Source organism: Solea solea, chromosome 9 (assembly GCF_958295425.1).
Source record: "Solea solea chromosome 9, fSolSol10.1, whole genome shotgun sequence".
Taxonomy (NCBI): Eukaryota; Metazoa; Chordata; class Actinopteri; order Pleuronectiformes; family Soleidae; genus Solea; species Solea solea.
In genome coordinates this window covers 2,613,552-2,637,041 of record NC_081142.1, presented here as the reverse complement: position 1 = coordinate 2,637,041, position 23,490 = coordinate 2,613,552, and the positions used below count along the sequence as shown (strand labels likewise).

The 23,490-nt window shown below is 39.5% G+C and overlaps 3 protein-coding genes across 3 annotated transcripts; all 3 read right to left on the bottom strand.

Annotated features, from left to right (window-relative positions):
* Window positions 1–477: 477 nt before the first annotated feature.
* On the bottom strand, window positions 478–3,421 carry smx5. Its single transcript, XM_058638714.1, has 5 exons — window positions 3,303–3,421; window positions 3,040–3,107; window positions 1,953–1,983; window positions 1,759–1,818; window positions 478–1,260 (listed from the first exon to the last, which is right to left on the bottom strand). The coding sequence occupies exons 1-5, from the start codon at window positions 3,303–3,305 to the stop codon at window positions 1,135–1,137; spliced, it is 288 nt and encodes a 95-aa protein (XP_058494697.1). The 5' UTR covers window positions 3,306–3,421; the 3' UTR covers window positions 478–1,134.
* Window positions 3,422–4,824: 1,403 nt separating this feature from the next.
* inpp5d (inositol polyphosphate-5-phosphatase D) lies at window positions 4,825–16,650 on the bottom strand. Its single transcript, XM_058637384.1, has 27 exons — window positions 16,302–16,650; window positions 15,811–15,874; window positions 14,516–14,651; window positions 14,290–14,434; window positions 13,964–14,104; window positions 13,786–13,873; window positions 13,606–13,683; window positions 13,448–13,525; window positions 13,244–13,367; window positions 12,707–12,813; window positions 11,720–11,822; window positions 11,441–11,637; window positions 11,243–11,360; window positions 10,692–10,788; window positions 10,467–10,605; window positions 9,695–9,803; window positions 9,517–9,605; window positions 9,037–9,118; window positions 8,369–8,458; window positions 8,186–8,296; window positions 8,007–8,086; window positions 7,827–7,914; window positions 7,270–7,416; window positions 7,115–7,178; window positions 6,825–7,025; window positions 5,884–6,335; window positions 4,825–5,790 (listed from the first exon to the last, which is right to left on the bottom strand). Exons 1-27 carry the CDS (start codon window positions 16,439–16,441, stop codon window positions 5,750–5,752), a joined length of 3,309 nt encoding a protein of 1,102 aa, XP_058493367.1. The 5' UTR covers window positions 16,442–16,650; the 3' UTR covers window positions 4,825–5,749.
* Window positions 16,651–17,473: 823 nt separating this feature from the next.
* Window positions 17,474–23,272, bottom strand: gpr17 (G protein-coupled receptor 17). The gene is made up of 2 exons (XM_058637418.1): window positions 22,781–23,272; window positions 17,474–20,808 (listed from the first exon to the last, which is right to left on the bottom strand). The coding sequence occupies exon 2, from the start codon at window positions 20,798–20,800 to the stop codon at window positions 19,781–19,783; it is 1,020 nt and encodes a 339-aa protein (XP_058493401.1). The 5' UTR covers window positions 20,801–20,808; window positions 22,781–23,272; the 3' UTR covers window positions 17,474–19,780.
* Window positions 23,273–23,490: the final 218 nt, after the last annotated feature.

Below are 23,490 nucleotides of genomic sequence, written 5' to 3'. Positions count from 1 at the left end.
GCCATTTAAGACCAGTTTAAGGGCTGTATTTTATTTTTAAACAGATGTGTAAATGTGCAAAATAAAAAATAAGATAAACACTATTTAGATATCTAAAGACATCTACATTTCTTCTTTTTTTACCCTCCACATGCTATCGGGGAAGCTGCCTAGGTCACTTGTGCCTTGTTCTGAAGTTTTTGATGATCTGTGTTAGGTATTTAAACTTTTGTCCAACACATTCATTTTACTTAAAATATAAATGAACTGCAGCACAGGCACAAAATCCATTAATGTTGTTCAATTTCATCATTTGTCATTATTGAACTGTTGTATTTCATCAGATGAAGGGGGAAAAAAAAAAAGAAATATGAGCATTAATTATCAACAATTGGTTGCACAAATTCATACAATTCCCATATCGGTCGTCCTCTTTTATTTATATATATATATATATATATATATATAGTTCTGCGAGTGATGAGAGGAATCCATCCATCCAAATGCTCCTCTCCCTTTATTGACCAAAAACACACCCAAAATAACTTTTATACCATTGACAATATCAAGTGTTTCACTTGGGTGTCCAGCAGGACTGGACTACAGTACAATGTAAATGTGAATATAAAACGTGATGCAATGTTCATTATTGTCTGTGTATCTATCAATCATATTTAACATTTCTTCCATGATCAAAGATCAAAATACAAAAAACTACAAACAAACACCTAGAAACGACAATAACTTGGTCAATAGGTAAATAAAATAGCTTTTTATTTTGAAGTGGCATAAAAAAAATCCTAGTCATTTTTTTTTTTTTTTTTAAATGATAAACAGTGTTTTTATGCAACAGAAACATTACAACAAATCTTCACCTCTGCTGGGTTTCTCTTTTTTAACTAAACAAGGGGGAAAATCAATTTTTTATAATTACTGTCATGTAAATTATTGATCACTGATGTCGGAAATGCACTTAAATTCTCATGAAAGATCAGGGGCCAGTGAGCAATAATACTCCTTCAAAAACTGTACGATTTTTTTTTTTTTTTTATGAAATTAACACAAAACTTGAACAACACTTTCAGCCCCAGACCCCCCCCAACTCCGTCTCCACCTCCCACCCCAAACTGAACCCCCCCCCATCTCGCAGGTAAATCACTGCTTCTGCTGCATTGCTTCTTTTCGTGCAGCGTCTTGCAGCAGCTGAGTGTCAACTTCGTCTGCAGGGAGCTGAACGTACCGGACCACAGATCCACGGATGAAACAGTTTTTCACAGACAGCTGGGGCAAATTAAGACAAGACAGAGTGGAGCTGAAGACGAGCGGAACTAAAGCGGACCTTGGAAGTGCCATAAATCAGCTTCCAGCAAAACAAAACAATATTATTTTAAACTGATCACTCGTGATTTAAATGCTGTTTTAGTGATGCTTGTTCAAAGTCATGCATCTCTAAAATAACAGAGTAACAGCTTTCATTTTCTTCTCTCATATTTCAGCATATGATGATAATCAAATCAAACCAAATAAAAAGTGAGAAAGCACTCTTTAGGTGGTGTAATTATTTAGGTATTTCAGTGAAGACACTTGAAAGAATAAACACAAATAATTTTTTTTTTCCAGTCAACATCTGAAACATCATTTAAATCACTCTTTTGCTCATAAAACAGGTTATACTCGTTACTTCTGATGTTAAAAAATAAATAAATATAATATTAAGCATTCTTTGGGAAGCCTGAGGTGTCAAGAACCCCAGACGTAATAACGCAAAGAAAAACTTACCATGTGTGGATATTTCTCTGGATCTGTGACACTAATGTCTGTGAGTTTGATGTTCAGGTACTGAAACATGAAAAGAAATGTTAGTAAAAACCATAATCAGCACCATCAGAGAGACAATGTAACAGCTCTTCATAAACAGAGCTGTATCTAATTATTATCTTTTATTATAAATTAGTTTAGGGATCATTTCCAACCTGGTCGACAGAGTGAAGTGTTCCACAGATGCTGTAAAAAAAGAGAAGTGAGAATTAAAATGATAAGACCTGAACAATTTTGAGCGTCCTGTGAGCGTCACTTTTGAGTGTCCCTGGCTCACACTGTTTACATTTCTCATCTCCATACAAACTTTAAACTTTAACGTCCAATGTAAAGATAATGTGGGATAAGATGAGAACAAAGCAGCACAAAACAAAACGTAAGAGATGAATAAGAACAGAAATATTCAGCATATGTTGAAACATGTACTTTTGAGCCATATAAACTACCATCATGTCCATATCCAAACATCTAACATTATAACACAATGCACATACATTAATGTTATATGAACACAGCTGTGTACATGACTGCACTCAAACTATCTGACACTGAATTTTAAAAGGCTTTTACAGTAAAATGTCATTGAACCAATTAATTGCGCCGATTTGTAAGGACATAGACACCCAGTTTTCAAAATAAAACACAGAAAAGCACAACATTATGTGAAAAATAATGAAAATCATCACTACTAAAAGTTTCAGAGACCTAATAAATGGAGTTTGAGCAACCGCATAAATTGAGTTCTCTATGAGTTCTGAACAACACTCAGAAAGTTGTGTTCAGCACATTGATATCTACTAGTGTAATGGAAATACTGTGCAGTTCCAGAGGATTTTCAAGTTAAAAGTCCCACATTAGCACTTTTTAAACCAAAACAATTCTCAACTTAATGATGTAATAAATAAAAAATAATAAGATAAAGACAAGACTGACTAGCTTGTGTTCAAGATATCTATGATTACTTGCACACTGGAAATCAGACACTTTTACTGACACAGTAAAAACAACTCAATTAGTCAAACTTATGGAAAATTGTGTTTAATTATTATTGTGGGACTTTTAACTTGACATTTATCTTTAACTGTACAGCAAAGACAACAGATATGAACACAAATGCAATAAAGTGGCCGTCTGTGCACTATTTAGAGTATATTATGCAAAAATATGGGTTACAATGACGGTTAGATAATGAAGGACATCGCTCTGATGTGAATACAATACCAGTTATAAATGTAAACTGACCTCAGGTCGTTCTTGAGCTCCACCACCACGTCCTTCCCCACCAGAGATTTGAAAAACGAGTAGAAAAGCTGAAACACACAACGACACATGCTAATGTTAGCAGCGGGCTAAACACACAGCGGGAATTGGCGCTAACAAACGCGTGCGCGTGGTTCTGCACACAGTGACGTGTGTGCGTGTGTTTTTAAATGTCGCTGAAAGTTGAAATGCGAGGTTTTGTGGAGATTAAACGACAAATTCACACATTCAAACTGATTTCTCACCATTGTTGCTGTCGCTTCGGCGTTGTGCTGCTTAGTCTCGTGTTGATGATGTCACAAAAGCGGCGTGGTATTTCTGCGACGGACCAGGGTGCAGTTACCGATGAGCTCCACGCGGGGGAGTGAGAGGTGCATTCAATGTTCACGGGTGAAAAGTGAACTTCAGCGAAAGGGAAATGGTTTATATATAAATATTATATATACATATATAAATATTTTCTCTGTGAAGTTTTATCACATTTATTTAAACGGTATTTCTACTTCTGACAGAGACCTGCAGGCACAAGGCTTTATATGAGATGAAAGGATATTTATTTGCTTTGGTTCATTTTTAATAGACAAAATAAAATGTGATGACATTCTCAATGAAAAATGGAAGCCAAAGCGTTTTTATACCTGCTCCTCTTACTTTAAAATAACTTTTTAGTTTGCTTTTTACATACTTTTAACATAATTACAACTTAAGCTTTCAAGAGTATTATTGACAGACAGTGGTTTTAAACATTTGTTTGTATCTTTGTCCATTAAAATAGAGTAATTATAATCTTTTTGCTCACACACTGATTCGTGATAATGAATTTGAACTCTGCTTTTAACCCTGTCTTGTTACACACCATTGATGAACACACACACACACACACAAGCCGGGCACAGGAGCAGTGGGCAGCACTTATGTGCACCAGGGGAGCAATGTGGGATTGGGTGCCTTGCTCAGGGGCACCACAACCCCTGGGCCCTGGTTGAACAGGCGACCTTTTGGTGATGAGCTCAATTCCTTTTCTCTTGACCATGGACATGCCATCATCAGTGGGTAAGGGGATATATTCAGTATGTAGGAGCCTACATGCAGTTTTAGTTGATCTAATGTTTAAATAATTAAAAACAATAGTAAGTTCATGTTACAGTGGGTAATAACGCCTCATTCTCTCTCTCCTCTCGATTTTCTTTCCTTTTTTAATTCTCATTTTGAAGGAAAGTAATAATCTAATTTGTCCAGGTCTTTAATTGTTCATGAACTCACATGACGTAAGAAAAGAGAATTGTAAAGAGAATTGTTTTACACATATCTAAAGCTGCAACAATAAATCAATTAGTAATAGATTACTTTTTGATTAGTTTATTTCCTTCGTTTTTCTGACTTCAGCTTCTTAACTTTAAATTTTTCTTTGAGGATGTTGTCATTTTAAGTTTTGGAAACACGTCAAGATTTAATTTTATTTTTAGATTTTCTGACACTTAATGGAAGAGTTATTATCAAAAATGTAAATATTCAGTAGTTGCAGTCATACAAGCATCCAGTGCAACTCTTTTTTACTTATTTAATTTAGTCCTCTCACCTCTGAAAGGATTAAATTAAATAACCATTAGACATCTGTGAGCCTTTAATCATATGCAGCTTAAGTGATTTTAATGGCGTATTTGCACTTGGTGTGCAGTTCTTTTCGGCAACAGCAGATGGAGGCAAAATGGTGTTACTAAATGGTGTTAATATCCATCAGAGTTTAGACTGACTGTGAAAAATGCAAACCATCACCAAGCTTTAATGTTTACATTTATTGGAGCAATTGCTTATACATCCTTAAGGCAAACGTCGATGTCCGTGCAAGATAATACTGTTCAGTAAACAAACCTTAGCTAATATATAGTGTAAATCTCCACATGAAATGTAACAGAATTGTTATATTGAGAGCAGAGTAACTCAGTTTAGTCCTATGTCATAACACAAGCTCAGCAGATACTAAGTCTGAGTTTAAAGGAATAATTCCACACTTTGAGAAGAAAGCTTTTCTTGCTAAGGCTTAAAGGAACATTTAGCGTTGTATTACTAGAATAGAGGTAGTATTTTTGAAAGATTGTGCTTCCCAACTTCAGTTTCTCCTGAGTTGAGAAATATCTTCATTCTTTTTTTTGTTATGTGACCACCAGTGACACTTGGTCCTGTTAGACACAATGTTTCAAAAATACGACCCCTATTCTAGTAATACAACGCTAAATGCAAATTGGTAAATGCAAAGTATTCCTTTACATGAGGAGATAGAAATATAAAGCTACAGCCAGCAGCCGCTAATCTTAGCTTAGCAAGAAGAAGAAAAGGATATTTGTACAGAGGCAACCCAGCTTTATTTACCCCCTGTATTTAGCCTTTATGCTAAGCTAAACTAACTGAGCACAAGCTGTAGCTTCATACAGAAAGACAAAATATATCATCTGATCTAAACCTCAGCAAGAAGGCAAACATGACTATTGACCAAAGTGAACGTCCACTCTGGAGTGTGAGGGAGTGGCAGAGACTTAAAGGTCCAGTGTGTAATAACATTTAAGGGGACAAACTAACCAGAGACGTCAATATGTTGCTACAGTCTGCAGTCTCACCATGAGATGTCACTAATTCAGTGTGTGTGTGTTTGTGTTGTACAGTTATTGAGGACCAGCAGAGCTGTGGACTGGTCTCACTTCACAGAACGGCCCGTCTTAGAAACATCCGGATGTACTAAAGAAAGACAAAAAAAGCGAAGACAAAAGAGTTGACATCACTATTTGTTTTAAATCTGTCTGGAACAATAAGACAAAGAGTTTTCCTCACCATCTTTGTGAGACTGGGGCTGGCCAGGTCTTGTTGGAGGTCTGAGTTTGTTGGGGAGTTCGGAGTTTTCTCTGTAGTCTCTGGGTTTAGAGGGTTGAGGATCCGGCATGCCTGGTCGAAACTTAGCCGGTAAAGGAGGCCGGCTGACTCCTATCCCAGACTCTGAGCGCGAGGGCACCACTGGTTTCTTGTGAGCTGAAGGATGTGACGTGCCAGGGATCGGTAGCTGAGGTTTGTTCTCAGAGCAGGTGAAGGAGCGGTTGCGTGGGGTGGGCACCGGAGGGCGCTCAGCATCTCCATCTGTTGCTGGTCTGGTGGATGTAAACTGGGGGTCTGGGGGTGTGAGGTGGTCTTTCTGTTGGAAGTCTTGGTCCTTTCCCCTCCCATGGGATTTTACCATTGCACCATAAAGCGGATTGTCAAACATTCCTGTTGCTTTTTCATCCTCGTTCCTGTGAGACAAAGGAGGAGCATGTTAGCACAGATTCACTTCCACTTTCCTCTGCAACCTCTGCTCGTCTGGACTGCTGAGTCAGTGATTCACAACTATTGTGTTTCTCTTGTTTTTGGTTTCTATATCTTTAACAAAATGATCCGCTACCCGTTTCTACAATGCTTTAAGCCACACTGATGTGACATATGGAATCAAACGTGTCAGATGATCACAATTTAAATTCTGCACCGTTTGAAATCTCTCCAAATTAAAGACAGAAGCTCTCAGCATTCACCTTTATGTCAAAAATGCAAAAACTTGGTAGGTTCCTTTACTCACTGTATCTGGTCTTATCTAAAATTCAAGAGAAAACTCAATAAAAATATACCAAGTTCCTTCAGCTTATTCAGGAAATGCCTTCTGATCTTTAGTTTGAGGTTGAGAACCTTCAAACCTTCATGTACAGTCATTGGAAGTGCACAGCAACTAGAAAACACTCGACACTCACGTGGGACCAGGTTTTCCTGTGGGACTGCGTATGCTTGCATCAAAACCACCTTTCTTGGAGTCTTTACTGCATTGCCCAGTGACAGCAAGAGTCTTTGGTGGCATACTGTAACTCCAGCCTCTATCTACTACATTCCCACTTTTGTAAGACACTCCCATGTAATTGGGGTTAGAAAAATCCTGCGATTGGGCGCTGGAGCTCCTGTTGACAAGCAGACAGACAGAAAGTGTCACAGCAGGGAATCGAGTCTGAGACGTTCTCATGTAACCACGAGTGTACAAATGTCTCACCTGTTGTAGTCGCCGCCTTTACACTTCGATGTGGCGGGGTCATCCCTTTCAATTTGAATGAAATCTGAAATCAGAGTACAATAAGAATCCGTGCAACAAGGACTGAAGTTGAATGCGCTGAATACATTTCCTGTCGGGTTGATTTCCTGACTCACCATAAAGCTTCTCGGTGCATTTGCCCTCAGAGGTTTTCAGCTGGATGCCACCTGTCAGGACTCCTGTCTGCTCTCCGTGGTGAGTCAGTGTGACCTGAAACTCTGTGTAGCAGAACTGGGCAGCTCGCAGCGCGACACAGCCCTCACCTGTGAAAGAACACACCAATAACCACACCTTTAAGGCATTGTTCAGGGTTTTTTTTTTGAAGTGTGGTTGTACAAGGCACTGGGAACCAGAGAGGGACATGGAGGGTGGCATGTAAGGAAAACACATTTTAGCCACATAAAAAAGGCTATTCCTGCATAAATCTATTATATCTTTAGAATAATGCTCTTCACTTCACATGTTCCTCACATCACCCCAACCTCCTTTTTTCTCCTGGAGGAAACTGAAAATCTGTGTTAAAACCACTCAATCTTCTGCATCAATATCCATACAGAAAATCAGGGATTTTACATCACAGCACATAGAGCTTCGGACTCTGTGTCAGTATCTCTTACAACCACATTTCAAAAAACTTTGCATTTTATCCATGAACTGCTTGTATTTTCATCACCATATGACTCATCACAGTCTGTCGACTTCACACAGATGAGGATGTGCTGGTCCAGAAGGTACTCGGGGTCAGAGATGATGGGGGTCAGCTTGAAAAAAACAAATAGATAAGATGGGGGATGATGAGTGAGTGACGCCAGGGGAAAATTCATTTCCAAAAAAAGCTGCCTCTGCTCTTTACCACCACTTGGTTGCCAAAGCGAACTTTAATGGACCCATTGGCGTGCTCTGTGTTCTCGCCCTCTGAAGTCTTTGCAGATTCTGTGGGTGCAGATTGAAAATTTGTGTTCTTTTTTATTTTAAAGCAAAAAAAGTAAATCGAGAGAATGAGATGTGATCAATAATAAAAAATAAATTTACTCTCCAAGCAGCTGGAATGATATTCAATGAAGAACTTCGTCTTTGATTTTGTCAACAATGTGGCCACACAGTTCATGATTTGTATCCCGCCTTCAGGTGCACTGTCTGGATCTGAAAATAAAATACACAACTGTATGTATATGTGAAATGTACGGGATTGTGTGTGTGTGTGTGTGATTATACCTTGCTTGGAGACAAATTGTGAAGTTACACCAACTTCAAATGAGGCAAATACAGGTGAGTGGTCACTCGTCATGATGTCATTTGTGCAACCTGCAAATTCCAGGCAATTGAAGAAATTGTAATTTAAAACATTCCTGAACGTTATTTTTTTCAAAATATCAATGTAAGTTTTTAATTGATAACTTAATTTGGTCTCAAATGAAAATTTCTTTGATTTTTTTACTTAATGGAATTTCTTTACAACAAAATTTTAACATTTTCAAATAAATAAGTAAAAAAAAACACGCGCACACATACGTATAGAACTTTTTACATAAATAAAATGTTAGACAAGACAATATACTTTATTGAAAAATAAATAAAAAGCTAAATAGTGTTCAGCAGATTCACAGTTCAAAGTGTAAAATGTAATATAATAAGTTTAATAAGCCATGTTAAACATGAGAACAAAGAAAAATAATAAATAAATTAAACTAAAATAGAATTGGGATAGGAAGGGATACATTTCTGTAAAACTTTAAGGAGTAAAACTAAATAAAATGATCATAAATAAATCGGAATTCAATCAAAAGCCAAATGAAATTTGAAACATTTGAACACACTCTCAGTTTTCCCTATAGCAAATATCAAATACATACAAAAAGAAATTGTAATGCAGACTGACTCACCGTATGCTTGGCAGACAACATGAACCAGAGGATATGACTTCCGCAGAACACGGTCACACCATGAGGGTAAGTTATATTTTGTCTGTTAATGAAGTCAGAGACATAAATACAGAATGTCACTTCCTGACCCGATGATGTACATATTAGATGTGATAAAAACTGCTTCATTAAATGTGAAATGTCGGTCATGTAACGTATGAGAGGTGGTGTCTGCTGATGTGGATCAAGTCCAGAGAGATTGAAACTCTGACATCTCTTTTTGTCTTAAAGGGAAAAAACATGGAATTGAATGTGGATGAGCGAGATACTACATTTTCAACGAGCCATGGCGTCGTTTCACGTTGACCTTTTGACCTTTCTGTGTTAAATCTAATGCATGTTCAGGGTCAATTGAGATTTCCGTTCAGTTTTAGTTGCTTTTACTGTTGCAGCACCCGAGGGCACGACGGGAAAAAGACGTCTGACTCAGTGAGAGCTTACCCCTGTGGCCTTGGCTTTTGTGTAGGCATATCTCTCCCGTGTATCTCTTTCAAAACGATAGGTGGGTGCAAAAGTGATTTCCTCCTCATCTACAATCAAAGACAAGTTTCTTTTAATTGATACGTGTTGAGAATGTCCAGCTCTCTGAAGACTTTTTCTAAGTGTGGGCACAGCTCACCAAAATGCAGAAAGACCTTTCCGTCATTCCTCTCGATGCTGAGCTGGTCTTTACAGAGGAGTTCCTGGTACTGCTGCTGTTTGATCTTTGTCACAATGTACTCAGCTTCCTGTGAAGGGAAACAGTGACTTTTTGTGCTTTAAAGTGTTAGTGGCTGAGGTCAGGTGCCTGACAACCAGCAGCACTGCTGCTTCTCTTGTTTCTGAGGTGAATACCATGGCGAGACGTAAACAAAGAGCAGACACAGATCAGCTGGTATCTGAACATTTGCAAATTATTTATGTTAAATATGTTTGGAGATGAACTCATCAATAAAAAATAATAATTAGGGAGATTTCATTTAATTTAGGCTTTATTTAATTAATTAAAATGATAAATGAATGAGTCAAGGAACAGTAGGCATAATATTGGTGGCATTAATGATTATTCATTCCTGTGGTGGAATTTCAGAGAGAGTTCGGAGTCATAGGGTCACATATAAACATATATGTGCAAGATTTCTGGAAAATTATAATAATTATTATAAATATATGACTTTTTTGTAATGTTTGTTGCTTTTCATTACTACAGAATGAACCCTTTATGTTTATATCAGAAGTGGGTCTTCACTACGACAGAGAGCTTTAATCCCATAACGTTATCTTTTCTCATTCTTCAATAAGTCTTAAAAACCCAAAAATCAACTATGCTTCAAGTGATCTTGCCTACTGTAGCTTTAACATGGTTATAAGGTGTCCTTCCTATAGAATAACGGGCATTCATCGTGACTCACTTTAGATGGAAACTCAACACGGTAGTTCAAATCGCCGAGCCAAAATAGGTGAGTGAACCGATGGTTGATGTCGAACGGATTCAGCTTCTTGTCTCCCAGATTCAGGAATCTCAGGATGTTGGTGTAGTTTTGATTGCGTCTGCAAAATACAGTAAAAACAGTGTGTTTTCAGGGGCTGACGGTTTGTTGAATGAACCGTGGTGCTCTGTGTGATCTGCAGATGACCTGAGTTTCTTCTCGGTTCCGGAGGTCAGGTGACTGTTGACAAAGCCAAACGACGTGCGGTTGAACATGAAGGACACGCCCACTGCTCCCTTGTTTCCTGTGAAATCAGTGAAAACTGAAAACAGAACTGAAGCGAGATCGCCTGCATATTTACTCTATGTTATTAAAACCCCACCAAGGACAATGTTTTGGTCAAGTGTGGATCTCCCTCAGGTCAGAAGGATTTTACAGATGCTGATGCTTTTTTTTGTCAAGAAACATTAAAGTTTTAAGTTTTATTAACATGTTTGAAATAAAACAAAGAAAAACCTTATGTGACTATGCTTGTTAGCCCTGAGATAGGCTTGAACCTGTTAACCAAAAATAAATGAAATACAACAACCCTCCTTTAACCAATGTCAGCAGCAATTGGCTCAACTCACTGGAGTCTAAGGAATAAATGTCTCTGAGGTCTGAAGAAGACACTGTTGTTGTTACACCATCAGCAATGGAGCTCTAATCTCTAATCTCTCTTTTATAGGACGTGCGTGTGGAGAAGTGGAACAGCTTACCCAGCGTGTTGGCGATGCCCGTCTTCACACTGTCAGAGAAAATGTGGGAGATTCTGTTTTCGTGCTCAGGCTTGGCAAGGACCACAATCCGAATGTTCCACAGAGTGTGAATCGCCACCTGGATTAGGTTAGGACACGTATGCTATGAACACAGCTCTGCACCTGCATGCTCTGATGCTTGTGCACCGTCACACTCACTTGTTTGAAGCTGATGTTTGTGATGTTCCTCAGGGCTCCCTTCACGGTGTCTGCCCACTCCCTCTCACCCAAAGGATCCTCCTGAGTCCCAATCACATAAATATCATGTGGAATGTGATCGGCGGTGTCGTCTCTCGTCTTCCCCTGGCCCTTGCACTGAAACCAGGTGTTCATTTTGTGGGGAGGACTGGCGTTTCCTGCAGTTCATGGACAAATCTTTGACTATAATGTTACTTTATCTGTCAAAATATTAAACATTAAAGATGTTGACAACTTTACCCATGTTCCAGGTGCCAACAAATACTGAGATCATGTCAGGTTCAGGCTTTTCAGAGTATTTGTTCTTCATTTGCTGAAGTAGTTGGCAAAAACCCTCCCTTTTCTGGTTTAAAAAAAAGATTATTGATTACAAACACTTTCACTTCTACCTTATGAATTACACGTGACTGAAACGAACAGCGACTGAAACCATGTTTTCTCATGTTTTGTGTTATTGGCCTCTAAATGAACCCACTATATAAAACATAACGCTTGTCACACAGTCACATTGTACAACAATCAGAATTTAGGAACTAAATCAAAATGTAACGATATTTGTTTGTTAGATGCCACTGAATCCTAAGACCTCGGTCAATAAATGAATAGGTCATTCCTTGGATGATAGTATATGGAAGAAATGAGAGCTGTTGAAAGTGAAAAACTGTAGTTCATATGCCAGGCCTGTAAGTGGCGCTGTAACGCTATACCAAAAACAGAGAAGAAGATGCTCCACAAATTACAATGTATGTAATCATAGAAACTGAGACAGCATGAACAAACAGACAACAGTGTTGACAACCATTTAGCGACTTTACACAAACCCCAACGACTTTTTTTTTCTTCTAAAAAGCAACTAGCGACAAATCTAGTGAGTTGCGATTTTCTGGCATAACCGAACGACTTTCCAAGAAGGAAATAGTTGGTTATGCCGCAGGAGTGAACTTCATCTAGCTGTATTAACTGTGGGTGGAGAGTCACACCAAATATGTTCATACATGGCTGATTATAACATTTTAGCTCTCTCCTTTCATATTTACAAGTGTTTAAATGTTCGTTTTAAACCTTATTTGATGTTAAATTGGTTAAGCACAAGATGGCAGCACCTGTATCTCCAGACTGGAAGAACATCGCCCATCATTATTCATGCCTAATGTATATTTGAGCTAAATACTTGATTCTTGGGCCTTTAGATTAACAGAAGCTGGCAAACTGTCAGATGTTGTTTACCTTCGTGTCGTCGAAGACAAAGTCTTTCTTCAAAACCTTCTCTTTCTCCGTCTCCAGCATGATGACAAGCTTGGCATGCATCGTCTGAGATTTCACCAGCTGCAGAACTGGAAAATAATCACAGTACTCCTTAAAACGAGCAGTGTCCAAAGCTATTTACAGCTACTTGTTAACATTGCTTGTTTAATTCAAGTATTCAGTATCACCACACTTAGTGCTTCACTTTAAATACAAAAATGCAAATTAATACTTTTTATTATTTTACTGCCCTCTAAGTTTAAAGAAGTGACAGTGGCTTGGTGTAAATTATGCATAATAACTGTAATTAATGCAATTTATAGTGTTATATTTGTCAGTAATCAATAATAGTCAAGCACGCCCCAAAAAACTAATTCAGCTCAGGGCCCCATAAAGGCTGTTACAGGAAGGTATAACGGAAAATGTTTACAATAGTAAACAATAATGTAATAGCAATACTATGTGATATTATATATTATATTATATTATAAGTAATGAGGTTATATAACAACTCTTTACTTTTATTGTGCACAAAGTATTTATCTTCAGGGCCATCCTTTGACTTTTTGAAGTAGAGCTTCCCACTTTCGACGTCCACTTTCAGGAACATCTTTGTGGAAATACCAAGAGATTCTTGTTTGACCTGAGTGTGAAAGAGGAAATGGGTCAAACAAACATTTAATGTTATATCATTTAATTTTCCTAACAACCCTGTAGAAGCACCTCGAATGTGACAGCCGGAATGAGGGATTTCCTGTGACCTCCTTCAAATCCAACCATCTCAAACACAGAACTTTTAGTCTGAAAAGAGAAGTCGAGAGCAGGTTTGTCATTTTAACATCATCTGCTGACATTTCAAACAATGAGCCGTGATAAATTACCTTATCTTCTATTGAGTAGAGCAGTTTTGTCAGTCGCTCGAGCCTAAAGGACACAGACTGACCTGAATCTGCAGAAATCTGCAGAAACAGGGAAAGTAATACATTATGATTAGGATTGTTTTGTTGTTGTTGTTGTTGTTGTGTGTTGATTCTTATACAAAGAAATATACTTCTAATTACTTTTGGATATTGGCCAAACCCCGGGGAGAGCTGTTGGTCCAACGCTTTATGGACGACCTCCAGAGTTGGTAGAACATTTGAAATTTCACTGCCTCACAGAAAAGATCAGAGTTAAAGTCACATACATTATATTCAGCACTGTGCATTATAGTCTTCGTGTTGCGTCTGGTAACTCTACCTGTTAAGAGTCTTGCAGAGAGACATTATGAGCTTCTTAAGTCCAGGGAGGTTGGGGTTACCGTTCTGTAGTTGTTCAACATCCAAGCAGATTGAATTCATGAAGTATTCTTGGATGGCCATTTGATGCTCCTCGGATATTCTGGAGGTTTGTAACACAGGGGCAAAATTAAAGCAACGCTGTCTCGTATTTCACTTATCAACCAAACACATCACTGAATCAAATCCTTGCCCAAAATCAAGGGAATCACTGAATTAAGCGTATTGCACTGCTAAACCTCTGTATGATGACTGATCTGGTTGTAGATAGTTGCAAATGTGACATACGTGGACAGGTCCATATGCTGCAGTCTCATCAGGTAAGTGTCGGACAAAGATTTGCAGGACTGTTCAGGAGACTTGTAGTCAGCATCTTTGAAATCAGTGGGTGGGAAGTTCCTGGGTGGAAGCTGTGGCGGAAGACTGTTGGATTCTGTAGTGCAAAGACATAAAGCATGTTTTATGACAAGCACATGTTCTGCTCTATATTACTGATGGAGTGAAGATGTCTGACCTTGTTCCTCATCTACCTCCTCCTCCCTCTGGACAGAGAACTGCAAATGCGTGACCAGGCCCATGTTGGGACTGTAATAGGCCTCCACCAGCTCAGTCAGCATGGTGAAGAACCTGATAGGAACTCCTTCAGATGCCTGAGGAGCACATCACAGCAGGGACATGTTTTTATGACGTCCCTTTAGGTATGGAGGAAGGTTTAATGTGACCCTAAAATGGCATGTGTTCCAATTGTTTTAGAGAGAGCTTACTTCCTGTCTACCACAATGTTTCATTCATGCCATCAGATGAGATGCTGAAGTGGCAATGCTGTGTATGTCTTTTGTTTTCCTCAAAATCGTACATCACTCCTATAATGTGCTCAGCAATACTTGCTCATAAATCATCAGGGTTACTTTCTAAGTAAGTTTTTTTGTCTTGATAACCCCTTAATGTGTTTTGGTTTAGACTACAGCACATGTATATATGCCTCGTCTTTTTCTATCTCACACCATTCACATTACTTCACAATTGCCAAAAGCAATTCCTATGACATAGTTACAGTATGTAGTAAATGCAACTGGATTTCCTGAGTCCCTATAAAGTCTACGTGAACTCTTCTCTCGATTTTATATTTTCCATTAGATCAGTGAAAAGTGGTTAGAAAAAAAGACCTTTTACTTTCACTTTTCACCCCCCAGATAAATTTAATTTCTTGCTGATGACACTGAGTGAACATCTGTCTGTCACAGCCTCAAGCTATGATCACTTCCTCCAGGTAGATTTCGTTTCTATATACAGTTCATTTCATGCTTAATTAAAGCAAAGGTTAAAAAAGATGTCAAGCCAGAAAGCACATCGCTGTGCAAGTTTGTATAATTCTTAAAACACATTGCTGCAGCAGTTTCTTAGTTCCTGTGTTCTCCACACAAATCATATTAAAGCATAATGCAAATATTTAAGTCACTTTATTTGATCAAATGTCAGTTAAGCTGCACAGCTCAGATCTTTGGATTTGCCCATTGTATACATGTATTGTAAATGTTTTCATACTTCACAATATTTTACTGGAGAGGCAAAACTGAAGGTGAAGATCAATAACTGCCAACACAAGAATCATACTGCTACCGTTGCAAAAAAATGTTTTGCATATGCCTACAAATACAGGCTGTACCTGCAGAACCAATAAAAACTGCATGTGCTAGTGTTTATATTTGAATATTCAAAGGGGAAACAGCCTTTTACCTTCAGATACAGTACATGCTGTCATTACTTAGCAATTAATATAACCACAATAAAAACTCACTATTAACCCACCTGGACAGAGAGCTTCCTGTCCTCATTGGGCAGGATCCTGTATGTGTACACACAGTTCTGGTATCTGTGGTTGAAAAATGCAAATGTGTGTCAGAGGAAAATGGCATGACTCTGGGAGTCAATAAAAACACACTCACACAAGAACAAAATGTGATGGCTGGTGCATTCACTGTGTTTACCACAGCGTTTTTAATTGATATAAATAGCAGTGATGGCAGAGTCTGGCAGCTCAATATGTTTTCTTTGCAGGAAATGAGTGCAAAAACATTACAAACTGTAATTCAGCCGGGCACACTTTAACTTTTAATATTTTTAGTTTTGACATTATTGATGACATTTATGCAGGAGTTGCTTTATCTGAAATATAAATACAGTAGTTTTTATTTCATTGGCTGACACTGACACGGCTTCTGTTGCTCACCATATGGAATCATTATTCGCTCTGTGAAAGTGCAGCACATAAACAGTCATAATAATTTATGTGTACTTACAAAACACAGAGGGCATACGCTCCCTGTATGGACTCGCTGTCCCGGATAAGGAAGCTCCCATCTCTTGCCGCTTTGGATAGAAGATACTCAGCTTTGGATCGAATTATATTGCCATGGTACCAAGGCTGATAACTCTGCATCCTGTTCCTCACGCCAGAATCAGAGTGTGGGAGTTTTGCACCTGCCCCAGTCAAACTACTCTCCAGCAAAACCAAGTAAACTCAGCTTTTCTCTCTTGCTGCTTTCATCATTTCATGCTGCGTAACGACTTAGTCCTTTCTTTCACTTGTTCATCCACTTGTGTCAGAGAGCTGTAAAAGGAAGCGGCCACAAGCTCTGCTCTGAACTTCCTCATTTGAGAAGTGAAGAGAGGGCGGCCCTGGTCCAACCACTCTGCCTGCTTTACCAGAAATATAGTGAGTGTAAATGTAGACTTTTGCATGCTGAGGAGAAATCTTTATCACAGTAAACACACCAAGCTCTTAAGTTCATTTCCACCTGTTTGTTCTGTTAAACATCCAGTAAAGTGATGTGAAAATAATTCAGACAAAAGAAGTGGAAAGGGGAAGTAACAAAAAAAAAAAAAACAGAGGAAAATTTAATGATTCTTACTTGTTTTAGTCAAATATTTTACTGTCACTAAAGTCACAGTATAAAACATTTTTCAACTGGCTTCCACTTCCATTTGTCAAAGCTTTAAATCATCTCTCTTTTGTCCTGGAATACAATAAATAAAACAAGCACTCATATTCACAAAGGTTCACATCGGTTCATCTAATACGAATCTATGAATCAGGGGAGTTATGGGCTTTTCTGTAGTTTTCACACATTCAGGAAATACAAGTTTAGAATGACTTGCCATGTTCATGTGATGGACAGGAAGTCTTGCAGAAATATGAGGAGGGAAATGAGCCACTTGCAAACTACAACAGGGGTCATGTGACGCAAAACGAGAACTACACGTCGATGAGTCACTGCGGCCTCAGAGGTTTCTGTCCCTGCACTTGAAACGGAGTTCGCGCGGCGTCAAAGTGTCACACATGTACTCTACGTCGGCACATGCTCTTCTGCACAGAGGATGTGAAATCATGACTTTTCCTTTCAAGACACAACAGCTGAAACACGTTCACATGCTTTCATGATGCAAAAGAAAGGAATAAAGTGTGAGTCACTTTGTCAGATGTGATATTTAATCTGCAAAGAGGTTTTACAAAAATAATAATAATAAAAAACAATAATTAACAACTTGTAAAGACACTTTAAACAGCATGCGAACCATATCTTTCTGTTTCAAACATTATTTTTTGTAGATAGTGGTTACAAAATATTACTCACAGTAAAATAAGAATGAATAGTTTATCATACACGTCACAGTAGAACATGGGCAGAACAATAAATGGATATCAAAAGAGAGTTAGGAAGCTGGATAATGAGGAAAATATTGTATGTACAATCAAGATTTGTCAGTAATGGAAAATATATATACATGCATTTGTGGTTGGATTCTAAAAAACACCTTAGATAAAAAGACATTATGTTATGTTAAGTCTAAGCACAGAGTGTGAATCGCATCGTGTATTCAGGTCACTTCATCTCCACATTACTTAGTTTAACTAAAATAATTTAAGGTCAAAAATGGCTGTACTTAGTCTCTTAATTACTTACGAGTGTGTTTTTATCTTAACGATGTTAAGAGTCAGGTTTGCCACGCTGGTTCAGCCTTTTCTACTCAATGCTGCTGCTTTGATAAATAAACCCAGTGGATCTTCTTAGTTACGACCTTTACATATTACAAATGTAGTTTTTATGCATTTGCATGGTCAGCTTCTGCTTCCAAACAACAAACACACACACTCTGGCCAGTTTGTCGGTGAGTGCTGCAGTAGAAACATTAGCTTTTAGTTCAGATTTAAGGTAGTTAGTCTAAGGTCTAATGGAGCTTTTCCATGATACAGTTGTAGCACGACTCTGGCTCAACTCGACTCTACTCGGTTTGGGTCTCAGACTCGTCGTTTTCCAGTACGTCATAGCACGGCCGTGCAAAACTACAGTGAGTTTTCCACAACAAAAATAGTACCTGCTCAACATGGGCGGAGTCATGACTGCACAGCTGCATGAAACTGCTGTGACTTTGTTTTACACACGACACAAACGAGTGACTTGTAACGCAGTTGTTCTCAATGTAACCGGATCACTGGAATCAGTTCATTAAACATATTTGTTCAGTAACTTCCTCCGTGACTGGAGCACAGACTCCGTCTGACACAATCACTGGACTGAAACACAGCGGCAGGGTTTGTGTCGCCGCTCGCAATTAGCAGTGCTGTCGCTAAAAACACCAAAACTCCTCTGTTAAATATGGAGATTTTAGACATTTCCCTGGTAATTGTTGGAGATTAACACACGTTTTTAGGATTGTTAAGTCTTTTCAATATAAATATATATAAAATCAATATGATTTGCTGGTGCTTTCACTGCCATTTGAAAAGCTGGGCGTTTCTCAACTTCCTGTTCTTGGCACAGCTTTGCAAAGAGTCTCCAGCTCTGAGGCTGCGTGTGGAGGAAACTGTGTTTCTGAGATAAATGTTGACGTTAGCTTTTAGCTCAGAATAAAGAAAGCTAAATTAGTTTGATACAAATATGTAGTAAAGGTTATCTATGTACAGTACATTTGTCAGATATTATTTTTCATAAGTCCTAATCCGAACTTGATGGTGTGTTGGTTGACAAAGGCCGAGTGAGTGGTCGTGTAAAATGCTTTGGTCAAGTTCTTTGACCAAGGACAAAACTCACAGGCTTAAGAAAATCACATGTTACAATCCATGTAATATAATCTATGTTTCAGGGTCTCTGGTTGACTTTTTAAACATTAATGCACATTGCAGAAATGTCTTAAACTGAAATTAATTGTTTGTTGTTTGCTTCCAAAAAGCCCCATATTTTGCCATTTTTGTGATGTTTTACATGCATTTTAATGGCCTTGTTCACATCGGGCAGGTTAATATGCTTTAGCAGAAAGAGCTGCAGATTATAGCGATGACATTGATGGAGACTCTGTTTACTTATGTAAGTCAGAAAAGTGAAACGAATTCCATCTTTCATTTGATTATTTACACTTGTGCTTTCTGTCTTTTTTGATCAGTCAAAGTATCTAACATTAAAAAGGGCCCATAAAAAAATATACTTCTTGTTTTAACTCCCAAAAATCATCTTACTGCGACATCTTGTCTTTTGTGCTCTATGATAAAAAAAAAAAAGGAAATTCAAACTTTTAAATATGTAGGAGTTCATTTGAGTGGGGAATGAAAAGTTTTATAGGGTGGACATTGGTTTTGGGATAAGATATTTACTGTGGCTTATTAACCACATGGAAGAAAAAGTCCCTGCCTTTTGTTTGGCAAAAGCAACAGTCAGACTAACTTTGGTTGGGATGTAGAAGCTTTCAGTCCACACAGTGCTTGAGTTGGATTCTGAATTCATCAGAACTCTGACTTGGCAGTTATGGAGCTCTCGTGTGTTCCTTTCAACTCTCCACTGGTGGCTCCTGATAATCCTGCCTTATTTTTGCAAAACATTTGTCTTAGAGTCTCGCGGAACTTCTTGGCCCCGAACACGTAGACCAACGGGTCCATAGCACCGTTCAGACACGTGAGGAAGGAGGTGAGGCGGTTGGCCAGGCTCAGGCCTCGCCGTGTCTGACAGGACGAGTCCGGGTGGTTGTACCCGAGGATGAAGGTGGCTCTGCTCACATGATAAGGCAGGAAACAGACCACATAGATGAGTATGACCACACTGATGGTCCGCAGGGCCCTCAGTTTGACGGCCGGCTCTAACCTGGAGCCCCGATGCAGGCTGCGGATGATGAGCATGTAGCAGGAGAGGATGGCGAGGAAAGGCGGAGTGAAGGCCACAGCCAGTGAGATCAGAGCATTACGCGACGCTTTCTCTCTGTAAAGCTGCAGACACACGGTCACACCGTCCACCTCTGCAGTCTGGTGGGTGACCAGCAATGGCGCCATGGAGACAGTAACTAGGGCCCAGAGACAGAAGCTGATGATATGAGCATAGCGGGCCCGACGGACCTTCAGCGACCTCACGGCATGAACCACAGCCAGGTAACGGTCTGCTGCCACGCAGGCCAGAAAGTACAGGCTGGCGTACATGTTGACGTAAAACAAGAAGCCAACAACTCTGCAGGGAACCTCACCAAAGGGCCAGTGGCCTCCGGTGAGATGGTACGTGGCCCTCAGTGGGAGGATGATCACGTATGACAGGTCTGCCACAGCAAGATGCATCAAGAATGCATTCGCCGGGGAAGATGTGCCGCGCTGATGACAGAAGATCCAGAGAGCCAGGCTGTTACCGTTCAACGCCAGGAAGAAAACCAGGATGTAGAAACATCCAAATAAAGTGTTCTCAGCTGTGGTCTCCACTGCTGCACAGGTCTCCGACTGATTGGACAACAGGGACAGGGACAGCTCCATGGTAGTGGACTCCATTGGGTTGGCTGTGAAGACAAAAAAGCCTTTAAAATATGTTTTTTTTTAGGAAGAACATCTCAGAACAGCCTTGTTTTCAGTGTTAGTATTCTGACAGCAGACTACCTCAGCGACAGGAAACTGCCCAACCCTTCACCCCTTCAACCCCCACCCCAACCCCACACACACACACACACACACACAGACAGACAGACTTAGTCACGGTGCCTGCAAGGCAACAATAGTTGTCAGTCTCCCTCCTTAATGAGGACATGCCCTTTGAGCATGTAAATATCAAAGTCTGCCCGCGATCTGACCGCGATCTTACCGACTGATTAGTCAGAATTAAAACTTGAATTCGGATTTGTCGTGTCTCAGGGGCAACGATGCTGTCCTGTAACGTTGACACCAACAAAACTTTAAAGTTGTCTAACTATGCACAAGTTACAGCAACAAACCTCAAACCTCACCAATCAGACGAATCCACTCAAAAATATTCTGCTTTCTATTTTTTTGTATTATCAAATATGAAGGAGAAATAGGAAATGTGTGTGTCCATGTCTCAGATTTGGTTTATTAAAAATATTTCTAGCACTACAAATCTTTTTTTTATTACTCAAGCTGTGACATACACCTCACATTATCAGTGACCCTTGATCTCATAACATTTAAGTTTCAGGTTGAATTTGTAATAAGATAAGATTACTTCATGCTGGCTGCAGCCGCATAATAAACACAGATCATTTCAAATTTCATCTACTTTGAGAAAAACACACGGCCTAAGCCCTCCACAAGACTTCTTCTTTAATCCAAGTTTTAGGATGAAATAAAATACTTGTGTGACAGTGCGATATTTCAAAGGTCTGGGCCTGAAATGAATCAAAATCATCTCCAGTTTTCTACTCAGGAATGCACATTCTCCAATTTTCCCTAAGACACACCTCAAAACTGATCAACAGTTGACCCGCCGAGCATGAACTCGCCACTCCTTGTGTTTTGTGTCGATCCTCTTTTACTGCTCGAGCTGAACATCAACACGAACACGACAGAGCCTCAAATGACCGAATATCAGCACAAGCCTTTCTCTCACTTTGGTATTTGTGAAAGATCCAAGAATAAGACAAAAACATCTGTGGGATAACATCCTACACATGTAGGGAGGGTCTTAAACAAACTCAGCAGACTGAGAAATGTCGTTAGGCACATTAGGAACTGGTCAGATGAAGCAGCATGGATCTTTTCAGTGTGTGTGTGTGTGTGTGTGTGCTGTGGATTCTGTGAGACCCACAGCAAGTGGCATTTCCCAGCTCAGGCTCAGACTCGGCGACTATTCAAGTCCTCGCAAAGAAAAGGACTGCAGTCGCCGTCAGGAGCAGCTCCACTGAATGGAAACACTTCCATAAATACAGATCTGAGGGTGATAATCCCACAGAGAGACAATCCCGACATGTGTGAGAGCGGATCTGTGCAGCCGTCACACGTGGAAAGTATTGTGAGAGAATGAGAGGAGTGTTCTGGTTCTGGTCCACTGCAGAGTTCATGTGTCAAACCTGCAACAGCTGGACCAGTACAGTACATAACATGATGTATAGGATTTCTAAATAAAATCCACTTTTAATCCACTATCTATGCAGGAGCTCTGCTTCTGCATAGAATAGAATATTTTCTTAATTGCAACCGTGTTAATTGGTGTCTATAAAATGCTTTAAATTGCACAAAAAATGCTGCACAAATAAAATGAATGTAGAAAATCAAATAAGAGATTCATCTGCATTCATCGCTTCATCAAAACCTGTCAAAAAGAACTGAGATTTACCTCATAAAAGTGACAATCACTTACTATGATGTTATAAACCTGACAGTTTTGTGAACAAAAAAACATTAGTGTTACTTAAGTAAAACATTTAAAGTGATAAAAGATGAAACTTTTACTAAAGTTATTAAAAATTTTATAAACATCCATTGTTTTACTGATATACGAGGAGGAAATGAAAGACTCACCCAAGAGCTCCTGATGACTTGAGACAGAAGAGAGGGTTCGTTGCTTGAGGAGCAGGAATCAGCAGTTGTGTGTGGAAGCTGAGAGTTTGCCTGTGGAGCAGAGCTGCAGAACTGAGGCTGCTCCACAAAGAATGCTGTCCTATAACCTCCTTTTCACTCCCTCAAGATGCTCTTGGGAATGAGACTGTAGCCCTTTTTGTGTCTCAACAAATTTGATAACAGAAAGGGAGTCCTGATGAGAGCCTTTCGTTTGAACCTTGACCCCACCCTTTCTCTCCCCATACCCCTCTCCTCAGAGAGCCACTTGTGAGCTGCCACAATAGCCTGAGTCAGAATAAGCAGCACATTTTAGCCGCAGGGAGGAGAATGGCGTGCCTCAGTCGCAGAGAGACGCTGGGTATGACACCATGGAAACCAGGCCTCGCGGTGCAGCAAGTGCCTTTACCATGAACTCCAGGCAGCAGCATCAGCAGCAGCATCAGCAGCAGCAGCAGCAGCAGCAGCACGCCACAGATACACAGATAGTGGATGGACTGTGGTTTATGACTAAAGTCTCAGAGATTATCTTTTGTGGACGGTCTGTTAAGTTCTAAAGAGGGCCCCTTGCCCTATGGGAGTGCAAGGGAAAAACAGGACAGGGGGGTTAGGGGGGTTGGGGGGGGGTTGTCGTTTGGAGGAAACAGAGACCCTTGTTGGTCTCTTGCCTCCTG